Source organism: Colobus angolensis, unplaced genomic scaffold, assembly GCF_000951035.1.
Source record: "Colobus angolensis palliatus isolate OR3802 unplaced genomic scaffold, Cang.pa_1.0 Scaffold186, whole genome shotgun sequence".
Taxonomy (NCBI): domain Eukaryota; kingdom Metazoa; phylum Chordata; class Mammalia; order Primates; family Cercopithecidae; genus Colobus; species Colobus angolensis.
The window spans coordinates 2,482,893-2,501,236 of record NW_012114999.1 but is presented as its reverse complement, the minus strand read 5'-3'; the positions used below and the strand labels follow the sequence as shown (position 1 = coordinate 2,501,236).

General features: G+C 36.0%; 1 protein-coding gene across 2 annotated transcripts in view; it reads right to left on the bottom strand.

Moving 5' to 3' along the window:
* Positions 1-6,544: 6,544 nt before the first annotated feature.
* FNBP1L (formin binding protein 1-like) overlaps positions 6,545-18,344 on the bottom strand; it is a 49,531-nt gene continuing 37,731 nt past the window's right edge. For both annotated transcript variants that reach the window (XM_011940005.1, XM_011940006.1), the window contains 6 exons: positions 17,033-17,142; positions 14,223-14,355; positions 13,752-13,846; positions 11,773-11,921; positions 10,096-10,254; positions 6,545-8,796 (listed from right to left, as the gene is read on the bottom strand). In XM_011940005.1, coding sequence (XP_011795395.1) covers positions 8,789-8,796; positions 10,096-10,254; positions 11,773-11,921; positions 13,752-13,846; positions 14,223-14,355; positions 17,033-17,142 — 654 coding nt within the window. In that variant the 3' untranslated portion in view covers positions 6,545-8,788. The remainder of the gene's footprint in view (positions 8,797-10,095; positions 10,255-11,772; positions 11,922-13,751; positions 13,847-14,222; positions 14,356-17,032; positions 17,143-18,344) is intronic.

The following is an 18,344-nucleotide window of genomic DNA, read 5'->3' as shown; positions in this document are numbered from 1 at the left end:
AACTGGCTGTGAAAATTTCTCCACGATGTTAAATAGCCTTTAAAAACTATGATTTATTGGTGACAGAAGTTACACTGTAACTTAACTATCGCCCTGTGATGGTTTTTAAAAATGTGCCACATTTTTTTTAAAGGTGCCATAATATGTTATTTTTTGTTGAAACAAACCAAAGCACATTTCTCCTTCTGGCAATATGGTGGTTCAGATGCTCTTAGCCCTCTCACCATAACTAAATCCTGAATACATTTTAATAAACATACCTTTTAGTGTATGATCAACCTTGATAGAAATCCCCAAGGAACAAACTTCTCCCCCCGCCGCACCTGAAAAAGGTACAGCAAATTTGAATCAATTCCTTATGAGAACTTAGGAGCCGGGACAGACCTAGAGGCAAAGAGTAACGTCAGCTCAATGAATGAGAGTGTCTGTCTTGGGGGAACTTAAAATGCCTCCATTAAGCAGGACTCCTTAAAGGGTCCCTGTTAATGGAATAGAAAACATTCATCTGCCAGCAAAGGGAGGTTGCCAGGAAACATGACTGTCTTCACATATAGCTCCAGGAAGAAAATAATTATAATGACTATAATCTTCAGTGAAGATCTGCAACCACACGCCTGTCCTCATACAGGTCTGGAATAAAAATTACAAAATCCAAAACCAAGAAATTGATTTACAGTGGTCACAGGTTGGTGGTGCCTACCAGATATGAAAGCTCATAATTAAGCTACAGTAATTAAGGTATCATCAGAAATTTAACATGACAGAGTGATACTGTTGATCAGCAAGGGAAAGGATGACTTTAATTCTTGAACAATTGGTTAAGCAAATGAAAGGGGGAAAATGGTCTCTTACCTCTTATCATACACAAAAATAAAATTTGGATGAGTTAAGAACCTACATGTGAAAGGCAAAATCATAATACTTTTAGAATAAAATATATTTTACTTTGAATCAAGTATTTCTTAAGTTAGAAAAAGCATTAATTATAAAATAACAATCTGCATTAAAAAGAACTTCCATTCAAAAGACAACATAGAGAACCTGAAAAATCAGAAATATTGGCAACACATAAAACGGACAACAGATTAGTATAGTAGGCAGCCTCCAAGATGGCCCCCAATGTTCTCTGCCTTCTGGTGCTCACACTCTGTGTTGTCCCTTCCCACATTATACCAGGCTTTGTGCAACCAAGCACACAGGGCAGAAGTAATGGTATGTTGCATCTGAGATAGGTTATGAGAAGACTGTAGCTTCTGTCTTGAGTCTTGGATCACTCACTCTGGGGAAAGCAAGATGCCACCTTGTGAGTATCCCTATGGAGAGGTCCTCATGGCAAGGAACTGTAGCCTCTGGCCAACAGCCAGCAAGGATAATCTTGGAAGTGGACTCTCCAGCCCCAGTCAAAGCCTTGAGGTGACTACAACCTCAGCCAGCAGTTGGACTGTGACCTCATGAGAAACCCTGAGCCAAAATCAGCCAGCTGTGTTACACAGTAAGAGATAACACAATTAGCATCCTTAATATGTAAAGAGCTTCCATGAATAAATATAAAAAGACAATTGACCCGCCCCCCCCCAAAAAAAGGATGAAAACAGGGTTTTTATAAGAAGGGGAAACACAGTAAACACGAAGATGCACAACATCAATAATCAGGGCAACAATTGAAGCCTACAATGAAATGCTCTTTTATATCCTTTAACTGACAAAAATTAAAGTCTGACTCCTAAGTGCTGGCCAGGATATGGAACACGAATAACCCTTATACAATGCCTGTAGGAGTGTAAAAATATTACAATAACTTTGGGAGGAAAATGTGGCATTATATTTTAAAACTGAAAATTAAGGAAGTCCTAGCCAGAGCAGTCAGGCAAGAGAAAGAAATAAAAGGCACCCAAGTAGGAAAAAGGGAAGTCATATTTCCTCTGTGTTGATGATATGATTCTGTACCTAGAAAACCCTAAAGATTCCACCAAGACTCCTAGACCTCATAAATGACTTAAGCAAAGTCTCAAGATGCAAAATCAGTGTACAACAATCAGAAGCGTTTCTATATACCAGTAACATTCAAGCTGAGAACCAAATCAAGAATATAATCTCATTTACAATAGTCACCAAAAAACAAAACAAAAAACAAAACAAAACTAGGACTGCTGAAATACTGCTGAAAGAAATCATAAGTGACACAAACAAATGGAAAATCAATCAGTGTTCATGCATTGGAAGAATCAATATCATTCAAATGTCAATATTGCCCAAAGCAATATATAGATTCAACACTATTCCTATCAAATTACAAATGTCCCTTTTGACAAAATTAGAAAAAATTATTCTAAAATTCATACGGAACGAAGCAAAAAGAATAAAGTGGAAGGTATCACATTACCTGACTTCAAACTATAACACAAGGCTACAGTAACCAAACCAGCATGGTACTGGTACAAAAATAGACACAATAGACCACTGGAACAGAGTAAGGACCCCTGAAATAAAGCTGCTGCACACTTACAACCAATTGATCTTCAACAAAGTTGACAAAATAAATAATAGGGAAAGTATACCCTATTCAATAAATGGTCCTGGGAAAACTAACCATATGTAGAAGAATGAAGCTGGACACCTACTTCTCACAATACACAAAAATTAAGATGAATTAAAGACTTAACTGAAAGACCTCAAGCTATAAAAAGCCTAGAAGAAAACCTAGAAAATACTCTTCTAAATATTGGCCTAGGCAAAGAATTTATGACTACATCCTCTAAAGCAAATGCAACAAGAACAAAAGTTGACAACTGAGACCCAACTAAACCAAAGAGCTTCTGCACAGCAAAAGAAACTATCACCAGATTAAACAGACAACCTACAGAATGGGAGCAAATATTTGCACACTACACATCTGACCAAGGACTAATATCCAGAATCTGTAAGGAACTTAAATCAGCAAGAAAATAACTACATTAAAAAGTGGGCAACAGACATGAACAGACACTTCTCAGAAGACACACGAGCAGCCAACAAACATGAAAAACTTCTATCATTAGTCAGCAGAGAGATGCAAATGAAAACCACAATATCAGCTCACACCAGTCAGAATGGCTACTGAAAAGTGGAAAAAAAAAAAAAGATGTTGGCAAGTTTGTGAAAAAAAGGGAATGCTTATACACTATTGGTGGAAATGCAAATTAGTTCAGCCCCTGTGGAAAGCAGTTTGGAGATTTCTCCAAGAACTGAAACTAGAATTATACCATTTAACCCAGCAATTGCATTACTGGGTATATACCCAAAGGAAAAGAAATCATTCTACCAAAAAGACATCTGCACTCGTGTATTTATCACAGCACTATTCACAACAGCAAAGACATACAATCAACCCAGGTGCCCATTAGTGGTTGACTGGATAAAGAAAATGTGGTGGGCAGGCACAGTGGCTCATGCCTGTAATCCCAGCACTTTGGGAGGCTGAGGCGGGTGGCCTGAGGTCAGGAGTTTGAAACCAGCCTGGCCAACATGGTGAAACCCTGTCTCTACTAAAAGTACAAAAATCAGCTGGGTGTGATGGCGCGCACCTGTAATCCTAGCTACTCAGGAGGCAGAAGCAGGAGAATGACTTGAACCCGGGAGGCGGAGGTTACAGTGAGCCGAGATTATGCCACTGCACTCCAGCTGGGTGACAACAGCAAAACTCCATCTCAAAAAAAAAAAAAAAAGAGAAAAAAGAAAAAAAATGTGGTACATACACACCATGGATTACTACACAACCATGGAAAAGATGAAATATTCTTTGTAATAACATGGATGCAGCTGGAGCCCATTATCCTAAGCAAATTAATGCAGAAACAGAAAACCAAATACTACTGCATGTCCTCACTTTTAAGTGGGAGCAAAACATTAGGTAAACATGTACATAAAGATGGAAGTAATAGACACTGGGGATCCAAAAAGCGGGGAGCGAGAGAGGGGAGAAAGGCTTGAAAAAATACCTATTGGTTACTATGTTCACTATTTGAGCAAAAGGATCATTAGAAGTCCAAAGCTGAGCAGCACACAATAAATCCACGTAATAAGCCTGAACATGTGCCCCTTGAATCTAAAATTTTAATGAAAACTATAACGATGACCCAGCAATTCTACTCCTCGGTACAGATTTTAGAGAAACTCTTAAATCAGTAAACATGTACATAGATACACATAAGCAGTATATTTTTACTAGCAAAACTAATAGCCCAAATGTCCATCAACAAGAGGATGGATAAATTGTGTATACTTTTATAATGAAATACTATACACAATAAAATTATGCATAAACAAGGATAAATCTTAGAAATGATGTTGAGTGAAAAAGACAAGTCTCAAGATACAATGGAATATTTAAAATATTTGATAAATGGGATATTACTAAATTCATAAATATATCAGTGTACAAATCATTTTTCTTTAAACTACATAAAACTTTATCAAGTGATAGAAATAGCACAAACCATTTATCAATCACTAATAATTTTCAAGTTGTTTAAACAAATGGGTTAGTATAATCTGTTTGATATGGCTGTCACCAGGTAAATGATGCCCCTGTGATTTGACACAAGGAACTGCAAACTCTTCCAGTGACTTCCCCCATTCAACTGATCGCTGTCATTAGTTTACTAACCACTGTCTGGCACCTGAAGAGAGGGGACAGGCAATAGATCGCCATCTCACCTCCTACCCTCATCTCACCTCCTACATCAGCACAGCACCATCTGGGTGCTGGCTATATGCCAAGAGCCAGTGGCAGGAGCCCTCAGCCATAGAAGAGAATGGAGAAAAGGGTGAGAGGGAGTAAGATGGTTGGGGATTGCTGATCTTGGTTTGCCAGAATTGGAAACTTGTAGTTTTTATCTGTCTCACTCCACACTCAGACAGTGCTTCCACTGCACCCACATGGTAATATTCTATTTGTTAAACTGGGTGATACATTTATCTTATAATGGTTCATAACATACATATACATATAAACTCCTCAGGGTGGAGCTTCTGGGTTTACCAAATCAGGTCGTCGAGCATTCTCCCTAACAGTGCTGTTATAACTCACAGAAAACAAGTGAAAAATCTTGTCAAACTGAGATTGTGTTGAAAGCAAGACACGAATTGTGTCTTAGAATTCCCCCATTTGTATCAAAAGAAAGAAATGAGGCTATTTTGAAATGGCTCATTCTTAGGAACCTCAGTCAGTTGCCCAATACACTGTCCCCTAAAAGCTAACATTATTTAATACTTTCAAGGGTGGTTGTCCAACTTCTCAGAATTTACTCTTCAAAATGTATGTTTGCCAATTCCCCAATCTTTTGGTGCCTCTTAATGTTTTCTGTAGTTTCCCTAATTCCTGACAGTGACTATCCTCAGGAATACATTGATCCTAGGTATAGGAACTCATAGAAATAAGTTGTTTCTTAAGCATTTTATTTTTAAACCTAAGCTAATACAAAGTTGAGTATCCCAAATTCAAAACTCCAAAATCTGAAACTTTTTGAGCACTGACATGATGCTCAAAGGAAATGCTGACTGGAAAATTCTGGATTTGGGGATTAAGGATGCTCAACTGGTAAGTATTTAATGCAAATATTTAAAAAAAAAAAAAAAAAAAGGCAAAATTTCTGGTCCTTAGCATTTCAGTTTTTACTTACAATCCATTCTTTCTTCAAGATAAAATCCTTTTCAATGAGCCTGGAGAACCTTTTCATTTGTTGTTATTGTTATAAGGACGTTATCTTCTCCTCACAAATAGGATATGATTTCCCTGATCTTAGTTTCGATAATAAAAGCCTTTTTCATTGTTTTAAGCTCCCCACCCCAAACGTCTGTCCATCTGAAGCTTTAACAATTGACACTATTTTCCTACTATTTTGTTTTGTGCGTTCCTACTTCCAAACTTGGGACTGATCTCTGAATTTTCATCTCAACAATCACAGCCTCTCATTGTTCAGCATCTACCCTGAATTTTATTCCCTTTTCTGAGTTTCTAAAAGTTTGCAGTCATAGTTTCACATTTCCATTTTTTAAAAGGTGAATCTTCTGAAATTAGACTTTCTGAAGTTACAGATAATGTGTCACTAATTATGGCAAATGTTCTTCCCATGCTTTGAAATGCCAGAAGACTTGGGTGTTGTAACTGATCAGGAGTCAAGCCAGAGCACAGGAAATGCTGTCCAGCGTGTAGTGGCTAGACTGGGCTATGAGGTACAGGGAAAGTTCTTATGGATGCAGTGGATAGATGGTGTAAAAGGAAAGTCTATGCAACACAGCTACTGGAGAAGAAAGATAAATCCAAATTATTGCAAGCAATTTAAATTCACTCTAAAGAGACAGTGAACTTTTTTTTTCCCCTTAGGAAAGCTTAGAGAAACCAAAATTAGAATAAAATTTCCAAAACTGCTTTGCAAAAAAAAAACAGTTGTCCCACTTACAGAATTTGTCATCTACTCTGTATTACCTGAGACTTGGCACATTCAAGAACAAAATCATCACATCTCTGGTTCACAGAGCAATGAAAGATCACACACTAAACACCTTAACAGGCCATGAAAAGATTGTTTTATTCCATGAAAATATTCTCAACAGAGAACACTATCTTTAAATGAAGGATTTATCATTAAGAAATCAACATGTGCACAAAAAGAGTAAAAATTACCAAAAAATTAAAGATTTTTTGGGACAATTCACATGTTCAAAATTTAAGAATGATTTAAACTGTGCAAGTACAAATGTCTTTCCTATTATAATAACCCATATACAGGTTGCACTATTCCACGTCAAGGAACTTGCCTCCTACGGAAGCAAATCCTGCTTTTAGAAAAACAAACAGTAGCTTGAAAAGAACAGTTAGTCCTTACAAGATAGTCTTAAACTTTGCCCTCTGTGGCTGTTAGCCAAAAAACCATAAGCACTTCAGGCTTTGTACAGAAGACAAACACAGCCTGATCACATTTCCTCCTCATTGCTAACCTTTAAAATAAAAATAGCACTAGATTTTAAAACTACTTCACGTAGTCTGTCAGTACTGAATAATGTCACATTATATAAATAACCCTGTAACGAGATTCAATATCTAAACTTTATAGTTTACTAGCTGCAAAGGTAATACACTATATGTCAGCTGTGTAACAGTGGTGACTTGATATTATGAAGGCAGTAACTTTCACACAATTGTCATTCAGCTTTAGTATAACTGGTAGTATGATTCAAATAACACTGGGAAAAAGTTATTAAAGCAGTCACACAGCTTCTAAAATATTGCTTAAAATTCAATAATACACAAACTATTTCACGTTCTTTCTCCCCTCAAAACAGTAAAGAACCAAATTAATGAAGATTCAGTGGTACAAATAACCCCCCACCTGCCCCATCTCCCTATTACAACACCACTAAGAAATTAGTTAAGATACAAGTCATTAACAGAATCACAAATGCGAGGCAGGACACCATGAGCAACAGGAGCACTAACAACAATCCTATTTACAAGTATAAACATACAGAAATTCCATTTTACAAGTAAAAGTGCACATAGATCATTACAAAGTTTCACTAAATTTTATCAGGTTCAAACAAAAGCATCACGTGGAAACAGACTATCATTGTAATTATCAAACATGATCGTCATAACCCCAAATAAAAAGACAATTGGGGGAGGTCCATAAAACTTCTCATAAAAACACTGAGGAAAGTAAAATGGACTTGGACATGTCTTTAGTTTGATGCATAAATTTGAAGATGCACCACTGTATATGGTAGAGCTCTAACAGCCACCTACCGAGGCTACATCGGTAGCTGCAGCAGTGCTGCTGAGTTAAAGGAGGTCGCACTGAGCTGACACATAAAGCCCTTTGTGGGATACTGTAGTGGTAGTGTTGGCAATCAACAGATTTAGGCACTCTAGTTTAAGGCAGCATTTGAATGGAAGCAGCTGACTTTTGACAACAGTCCTTTGTCTTGAGGTGGTGAGTATCTTCTGTGTTTATTATGCCAGGATTTCAGTGCTGACTATAGATTCTTCCCAGACTGAGGTGCTGAAGATGTATCACGTTTCAAAGAGTTCTTTCAACTGGGCTGTAGGCTACAGCAGAGATGTTTTCTTTTTCTTATCATAAATACTTCAGGTTCACAGGCTACTTCTTCGTAATGCCAAAACTGGAATGTTTGCAGTGGGGAAGTTATAGCAGTGTGCACAAATACTAGGATGGAAACATTAGTGCTGGAGATGTTTGACAAAGTGATTTGCACTACAAATGTAAAACAAAACAAAGGCTTTGACAAGAACAAGGGAATCTAAAGACATGCCTGAAAAATCTAGCTCAGTCACTCTAGACATGCAACAGGATGTTAAGCAAGCACGGAGGTGGCACAGGCAGACACTGACAGATGGCAAGGATCTGACAGATAGTGGGTCTAAAAGCCAATTAAAACAGAGCTGGGAGGGAGACAATCCTGTTGGGACGCTAATGTAAGACACATTTTTTGACAGCTCTGCATTCTTTATTGATTAGACAGCAATAAAATAAATAGAAAAATGGTACACTATTGTTGGCTTTTTCTTTTGTGGGAGTAACTGTGAACTAGGAACTTAAGGGTTGGTATGATTTTTAAAAACAATGTATGGAAATGCTAATGAAGTTAGTAAAAAATAATCATGTCTACATGCACTCATGCAACTTGCTTCTCTCACTCTCTTTGAGCCTGACAACTCTAATACCCTCCCCCCAAAAGCAGCTGCATGTAACCTCCTTCAACATCTTGCCCATTTCCTCAGAAACCCTCTTCAGGAACCTGCAGTCCAGGAGGAAAAAGAAAAGAACAATTACTGAAGACCTTTGGTAAAACCAAAATGGGTGTTCAGTTTAAAGTGCCTGTCCCAAATGTCTCTAATCATTTTACAGTCAGCTACTGAAAACACCAGGAGAATTTAAAACATAGGCAAAATTAAAAACCAATCTTACTGCTTCTTCACTTTACTTCCCCACACCACTGACTCAGGGTGTGATCACATAACCAGCACTGCACAATCCTTGACTGCACAGTGTTTCCAACAATGCTTGCTGAAATTAACTGGAAAAATTTATCTATCCTAATAACTAATGATTCAGCTGAAATAACAAAATGCCCTAAAGGGTGGTATACATATCTTCCTTTAACCCAGACAGTCAAAAAGTTTCTCCTTTAAAATTAAAATCTGTCAAAACTTTCCCTCCATTCAACATTTCCTCTATCTTCAAATGTGTATTTTTCTATATAACTATGTATTTTCCTGTGTAACTGCTAAATGCTAAATAATCACTAAAGTGGTATTTCCCAAAAGATATTTTCAAGATGAAACATACAAAGTATAAGATTAGTTTGGAAGGAAGCCTGTAAATTACTGAAAATTACCAGTTAACCTCAAAATATTTTGAGGTCTCAAACAAAATCTCTTTTATTCACCTAAGAGCTAGACCAGGAGATTTATTTTGCAACTCTCTTTAAATCTATTTAAATAGATTATGTGCTATGTGTTTATTTTCTTCCTTTAGGAAACCAAAGTTAAGAAAAGGGAAGAAAATGAAAATGATTTTATTATTTTACCAAATTTCCAACTACTATTTTTCTTCTTGAAAACTGTAGCTACAAACTCAAACTCCTAGAAGAAACCACTCTTTGGGGAGTCGGCTTTCCATGGCATTTCAGAGCAGTTTCACTTATTCAAATTCACTAGAGTCACTGTGTTTTCTGAAGTAAAGGGGGCAGAGAGCATTACTATCCATGAATTCCTGCCCAATAAGTCAAATTCTATTTGTAAGGCAGAAAAACACAAATCCTTCACACAGACTTAAGCAGGACATAAAGCAAAAGGCATCAATTAAGCTTCACACCAACATTACTCAAACAGTAAAGTGCCACAAAATGTTTCTTGTGGTAATATTCACAAGATCAAGCCTACACTCAGCTCACATAGTGAACAATTAATCTTGGATGCCCTTTAAGTTTTCTTATTTTTTTCAACCTGTTGAATGTGTTTTCATTTTATGTTACTCTTCCTATGTCACACACGGCACAAAGGTGCCTGGTTAGTTTAGATATAAGTTACTGCACCTTTACTGTTTTTCTCTAGAGTTACATCTATGTATGACGTGGGAACGTAGCCTTCTTCACCGTTCTGTCTCCGAGCTCTTGTCCATCCGTCACCTTTGTCCTCCTCTATAATGTAGAGAACTTCACCTTCTTTCATTGCTAGAGTACCTTCATTATGTCCTAGATGAGAGTTTTCACAAGCATAATTTAAGCAATGTGATAATTTTTTTTTTTAAGTTACAAATACAACACACAAAATACAATGAAATCCTATTAGATTTCAATGTATCTGGAACTACTGACTCTCATTAGCAACATCGCTATTGTGCTTTGTGGCTTACCCAGCACTTTCATATTCATTCTCCCATTTGAGCTGCATAATAAGCCTGCAGGGCTGGATAACATCACCCCCATGTAACAGATGGAGGTAACTGAGCCACAGTGACATTACATGAGTTGACAGAGTATTCTAATTCCTATGTCACTATTCCAACTCTTTACCCAAATTTTAGTGTCTTACTATCTAAAACAATTCATTAGGTATGGACTAGGAAAATAGTAACTAGAGAGCAAAAGAGTGGGAAGAAAGAAGGAAAAAATACCGTTTGAAGGGAGAGCAGAGAAAAATACAGGTTTGACTCTAGAGGTGGTAGAAACAGAACGGCCATACACAACTCTTTTACTCTCTGTCCCCAACCACCCCCAACCTGCTTAGCAGTAACAATTTTCACAAGTGAGTCATCATTTAACATGTGCTAAATTAATTCCCTACTCTCTAGATTACATTATAGCAAGTATTTTGTTTTGTTTTGTTTTAGAGATAGGGTCTTACTGCCCAGGCTGGATTCGAACTCCCGGGCTCAAGCAATCCTCCCACCACAGCCTCCCAAGTGTCTGGGACTATAGGCACACTTCACTGCACTTGGCTGCAAGGTCTTAAATTTATTTTCTAATAAGAAGTTACTAGAGACTTTGCTCAATTTTAAACCAACACGAAGTGGGGAGAAAGATCTTAAATCAAGCACCATTTTACAACAGTTTTTTTATGAAAGTGTTACTCAGCTCTCCTGCTAGTTGAGGGAGAGTATTTTTCAGAGTCCAAGAGAAAGAGGAACTAAAAATCTGCAAGAGAGGGCCTCAGTGCCTTACTTCCCTTCCAGAGTTTGTTCTTCAACTTTCATGGGGTAAGAGATAGCACAGTCAGTAGCTACTACATTCTTTCCCACTTTCATCTAAACAGGTGGCCTACAGACTCAGTATATGATGATGGCATTCAGCTAACTATGCCTCGTACCTGTCTCTTAATGTTAGTAAGTTACAAGGAAGAACATGAAGTGGCATCCACTAGCATCCCGCTTCCCGGGCTGGGCTACATGTTCAAGATGTCTCAACTTTGTTTAGGACATGTACACATTAGTAAGAACTCTGGTGAAAATTCTGCACTGACCAAAATTGATAATTAATTAATAATCTGTATTAGGATGCTAGTAACGTGGGTAATTTCCTTTTAATTCCATGTATGGACGAAAAATATCTACATTTATAATACAGTTAAAACAAAAGTATGCATACTAAAGAAATGGGATAATTTTCTGACAACGTGTATTACTTAAATAAGGACACTACAGTGAGTGACTCGATGTAAATACTTTTAAAGAACCAGTTTTATCAAATACAATATTATTAAGAAAATCATACCATCAAAAGGGTAGATAGCTTTGCAGTGTCCAATAGCAGGCAAGGGATCATCATCCTCAAATTCATCATCAAACTCACTGTGGTGACCATGCTGTTGGGGTGGCCCACGGACTTCCTGGTTTGCATCATCAGTGTAACTTCCCTCAGGACTGTAAAAGAAAAAATTATCTCTGATCAAGTATCATAAACATGAGAATTCTATAGATTATTTATAAATTGATATCCTCAGGATCAATTCCAAAAATTAAATATTAATGACACAGTTTCCACTTAAGCCCTATTTTTTTCAAATGTCGAGTATACAAATTACTTCTAATACAAAATGCTGCTTTGCAGAATTTCCTGAAATAAAAAAATTACAAGATTACAATATTCTAGGCACAAAGTATTATTCAGTAAATACATCTCACTATCACCAGGTCTAGAGATAAAACAGAAAAATGTTCTAGACACTTGTCTTCCATCATCCCAAGTTTATCATCCTAAAATTCCTTAGGGGACCCACGCAGACCCATGTTTAGTTCACATGCTTCAGGTTGAATTGTTTCTATTCTGGATCTGGAATGGCCATCAGAGCAAGCATCTGCATGACCAGTTCACAAGAAGTCCTGTAACCTAATCAGATGTAAGAAATGCACCGAGACTTTTGCTTGGGACTCTTGGAAGAGAACTCACTCTGTCCCTTTTCTACTGGACTCGAACCTGCAGGAATACTCGCTTAGAGCTTTGGAGCCTTAAAATTAAGCCAACATAGTAGAAAGCACAGCTGTGAGGTGGACAGAAATCAAGTCCCGGGGATAACATCTGCGCTCCTAGATCAAGCTCTCTCCCTAAAGTCAGCCAATGAAGTCCATTTTTGGTTTAAGCCAGAAGGGGTGGAGTATTCATTCCGTCACTGAAAATTAGAAGATTCTCAACTAAAATAAAACATAAAGTAAATTTCCAACTAATTATGGTAACAGGGAAGTTGGTAACTTAAAAAATCCAAAAAAGCAGGTAATACAAACGTAATTTATTTTTCTTAAAATTTTTTAAATCAGAGAAAAATGTTAATAATTTTGCTGAAGAATCAAATGATTGAATTAGATTTAATAATGGAAAATTTTACAGAATTAGATTTTAACAGTACTTCAGTAAGCCTGAAGCCAGAGAAATAACACATGCCAAAGAAATTAGATACTTTTAATCTGAGTTTTACCTAATAACAAAAACCAGTAATTTGTGGGTATCTCTTGACAGATTAAAGATATGTACTCTTTCAAGAAGTCATACTATTATTACCACTATTTACTACTAGGTGCTTTATGTACATTATTTACTTTTATACTAACAAACCTAAAGGGTGGATATTTTAACTCCATTTTATACTTCAGGAAATTGAGATTCAGGGAGCATTAAAAATGAACTTGCTCAGATTACACTATAATTAAGTAGAAAACTAAGAGTTGTTACTAGGCCTCTCACATTCTTCTCTAAGATGAATCCTAATTTGTGGACTTTTATTCTGGAAAAAAAGATATAATATATCAAGAAAGAAATGTCACAGTGGTACAGAAACTTAGCAAAGTGTCTTTTGGAAGCTCTGGTCCAAACTAACAATAGTATTTTTTTTCCTCACAAAACTCTGAGCTATTTGATAGCAAAATTTTTCTTTAGCATAAGCGACCCTAACTCCACTTGAACCTTAGGAAACCTTCCAACGCCTGAGGAGCCTACGCCCTCAGACTGTAGCTCCAATAATTTTCTATGTTCCTAGCTCTGTGTTTGGATGCATGACAAACTAGGATTGAATAGCAAGATGAACTTTCCTACTTCATCTGTAATTGTCACTAAGGAAAATTACTTAGGTTCAAAAGACTGAGGTTATTAAAAGCTGAACTTGTTAAATTTGGAAGAAAAAAACGAATTGTATAAAGTTTAGGATAAAAGGGTGAGAAAACTTTGGGGAGAAGAAATACAAATAAAATACAAAAAATGACCTTTCTCGTCCCTGTGTTACAAGATGATTTATGTCACTGCTATGTCTTCTGTCTCCTCTCCCACCTGTTTTGCCTTCAACTTCAGAGAGCCACGCCTTAGGAAAAAATAAGCAAACAACTGAGCTCAATAAATACGTTTAAAAGCTCATTAAGTTATACTTCTACATTTTAAATGTGTTTGAGTTTTTATAATTATGTTAATTCTTAGAGATGTGAAACCTTTATTCCAAACTGGTCAAATGATCAACTTTATAGCTGATTCAAAACAACAGTATAAATATTTAATTTTATATAAAGGTCTACATAAAAAACTTCAAGGAGATTAAATAACACACATCACAATAACACTTTTAGATCATAAACCCTAATATTAAATATAAACATTTGAAGATAATTCTAAGAAAAACAAATCTATCATAATGAAGTTTATAAAAATAATTTATCTTGACAATTGCTGAATAACAACTCTACCTCATTCTTATGAATTTCCATTCGTAGGCGGTCAATGTTATTCATGGTCTCTGCTAATTTAGGCTGCAAACTCCCTGGATCCCCCATTTGTGGATTCTTCTCATATACATCTTTCATTTTGTTGAGTGCATCTCTAAAAAAGAGAAGGAAACCACAGAATGAAATATTAACTTCATATGCTTCCAGATAAAAGAGTTTTATTTGACTCTGGGGACTCGTACGCAGCTTAATCTTAAGTAGAGTCATATCTTTTAAAGTTTGTCTAACACGACCTGATTAAAGACAATTTGCATAAAGGTGATAACATATATAGAGTCAGGTGATAACATATATAGAGTCAGGTGATAATATATATAGAGTCAGTAATTTATCAAGACAATTAGAATACCAAAAATACAATCATTTCTTATTTTCTGCTTTCTAAACAAGGAATTTTATTTAGATGTATATGTACAAACACACACACACACACACAAAATCAAGGGCTGGAATAACATTCTTCAGCTCATCATGTCCCAAATCAAATTCATTATATTCCAACTCAGCCACACTATTCCACAGTGTTCCTTAGCTCATACATCATCATTGTCCTCCCACTCACCTCTGCTAGAAATAGGAATGGCAGCTTTAACTTGCCCCCACCCAAAGTCAGTCATTTGCCAACTCCTCTCAACCTACTTCCTATTCTCTAATCATATCACAATCGGTTATGCCTCAATTAGCTGTCCTTGACTCTAACATCTGACACTATTGACTAACACTCCTCAATATTCTTTTCCTTCATGACTTCCTAGAGGGTACATTTTCTTTTTCCTCTTTCTCACCTCTGCTTTCTCACAATCTCCCTCACTGGCTTCTTTCTCCTTCTTTGTTCAACCTTTAAATGTGTATTACATAAAATTCTCGTCTCTTCCTACGGTCTTGTTTGAGGAAGATCTCTTAATTGTTTTAATATCATCTATGTTCAGATGATTTTCAAATGCATCTCTTCAGACCTCTTTCTCTCCTGAATTCTAGATTCATATTTCTAAACTCAACTGGACACTTCCAATACAGACTTTTCACATTTCAAAAATCAACATAAACAAAATATTTATCTTTGCCCTAAACTTTTTTCTTATTGTTGCAATTAAATCTATAGTGGTAAGCCGCCTTTTTTTTTTTTTTTTTAAGCTTCCTCCATGTTTTCTCTTCTCCAGTATTCAATCAGGAGAAAAATACAACCTACTTTGGCTTTGAAATGATTCTTTTATCTATTCCTCCTTTCTATTCCCGTGGCCATAGCTTAATTTAGGCCCTCAGCATCTCTCACCTGGATTGTTAAAGTCTTCTACCTCCAATCTCTTTCCTATACTATTTACGCTTCATACAGCTTTCAATTATCTTTTAGCACACAGAGCTAATAATGTTACCCCTTCTCTCAGTAACTGGGGACTGTAATACCTACAGAACTCCACAGAAAAGCCCTCAGAATTTTTCACAAGTCCTATACTTCTTCATCCTCAACTTCTATTATTATGCTCCACATAATTTTGAACCAAGTCTCTCTGGATTAGCACTCATTCCAGGCCATGGCAAGAACATTAACATTTCTGTGCCTTTATTCTTGTTTTGGACATGGAGATATCTGAGAAAAATTTGAGTCACCAGAGGTAACATTCAGGTTCCAAGCTGAGGTCAAACCAGTAATACTCTGGCCTTTCTGCTTGTATTCTCATATTCTGGACATGTATCCTTTTTGCAGTCTACTCATTTAGTGCAATGTTTCTCACATTTTTGCGCTTTTTGTTGATCTTGGTGTTTAAAATAGCCCCTAAGCATGGCAATGAAATGCTGTCTAGTGTTCTTAAGCAAAAGAAGGACGTAATATTATTACTTACAGAGAAAATACATGTCTTAGATAAGCTTTGTTCAAGCATGAGTTACAGTGCTATCAGAAAAAATTCAAAGTTAATAAATCAACATCACATATGAAATAAGGTGTTTGGGTTGTGTGTCAATCGGCTGACGGAAACATTGTGATCAGTGGCTACCTAGAACCTAACCCTGTATGGGAGAGCAATGTTTCAACATTCCATAATTCAGGGTTCACAGTGACTTTACAGAACACAGCTACTGTGAATGAGAATCAAAAGTATTGCAATATTTCATTACGATTAAGCGCCACTTGACATCTGATACACTAATTCTTAACATCAAAACTTCAGTCTCTCATGCTACAATTTAAGCTCCAATTTTATCCTCAGTGAAGATCTAGCAAGTCACCAATTCACTGTAATAACACTTTAATTATCATAAATAATTCTTCTATATCCATTTAAAAAAATTAAACTAGAGGACACTTCTTATAAAAATGAAATAAAAAAGTAAGCCTATGTGTGAACAAATATGAAGCTGTTAGTAATTAAGCACTGTCTGCCAAATGTTTTGCTACATACAAAACAGCCTCAGGTTGCTAATGAAATCAATTCATATATAAAAGCAAAATGAAAATGTATCAAAGTATAAGAGGTGGTTAGTGTTGCTGAAACTACTCTTGATAATAAAACATTGAGAAATTTTATGCAAATTAATGAAGGCATAAATATACACTATTAGCATCCAATAAAAAATCTGCAACCAAGGAAATTCTCTAACCTATGACAGGGTAACCATAAAAATTTCCAGGGTAGGAGTATAATTTTCTCTCAAAAGATATTTCAATTGGTATATATGATTTTTAAACCTTTTGTATATCATACTCAAGGGTGTCACTCAAAGTAGGTCCTAAAATAAGTAATAATGATAGAGAAAACTTAAAGGAATAATACTTTTGGTCTGATTCTTTCTGTAGTTCTCTGTTAAGTTCATCAATGCGCTGCTGTAGTTTTTTACGTCTCTGTTCTGGTGGCAGATGACTGAAATCTTCTAGTGCTGGGCCCTGCAAAGAGAATCTAAATCATTATAAGAGACATTTTCAGGAAATGTTATTTTAAAAATATACCTGCTATAAAATAGGAATACATACCAATCTTAAGTTTAATTTCAAATTTGCCTCAAGCAACCCCTTAAAAAAAATCTACACAGATGTGTGTGTTTATGCGTATATGTTAATGAAACAATGTACTGAAGAAAGAGCTCAAATTTCATTCATTTTATAAAACCATGTAACAGAATAGGTAAAATCATACCCAGATACAGATAACCGGTAGGTAGTATCACATTACTTTCCAATCTTGGCAGATTATAATGAATACATGTAAACCTTTTTACAGCAACAACAACAAAATGGAAACACATAACATTTCTTGTCTATACAGGGTATTGTTTTATATATAACATATCACAACATTTCCAAATAAAACCCATTGCCATGACATTCAGAATGTTACAAATGTTCAAACTGAAAATATGAATATAATTAAGAAACTTACCTCACAAAGACAATCTAATGAAATATACTTTAATACTACATATAGTCTTTGAACGATTGATTAAACCATTCAAAACATACCTGGTCATTAAAAACCAAAGACAGAACTATCCACTGAGCAGAAACTATATTCCAACAAGGAGTGTATTTTCAATGAACCTTTTGTAAACCAAATAACAAACCTCAGTTGTTACTGAAAGAAGGATAAAATCCTTCTTTAGGAAAGATCCTTGATGTCTGAAAAATTTTTTAAATTTTGATCATCAAGAAACTATGCAATTTAAGAAAAAGTACTAGTATGTAAATGTAAACATCTGATCCAAATGACATCTTTTCCCTTAAATGTTAATCACTGTTACTTATGTTATTACAGATTACAACAGAACCAATATTAACAACTATTGAATCTATTTAATATAAACCTATATTACTTAAATCTTTATATATACTCCAGAAATTGATGATGCCTGTCACTATTCATTTTCTTTTCAAAATGGTTATTTTAAGAATATTAATATGAGGCCAGGCGCAGTGGCTCACGCCTATAATCCCAACACTTTAGGAGGCTGAGGCGGGTGGATCACCTGAGGTCAGGAGTTTGAGGCCAGCCTGGAGCCTGGCCAACATGATGAAACCCCGTATCTACTAAAAATACAATAAATTAGCCAGGCGTGGTGGTGGGCACCTGTAATCCCAGCTACTCAGGAGGC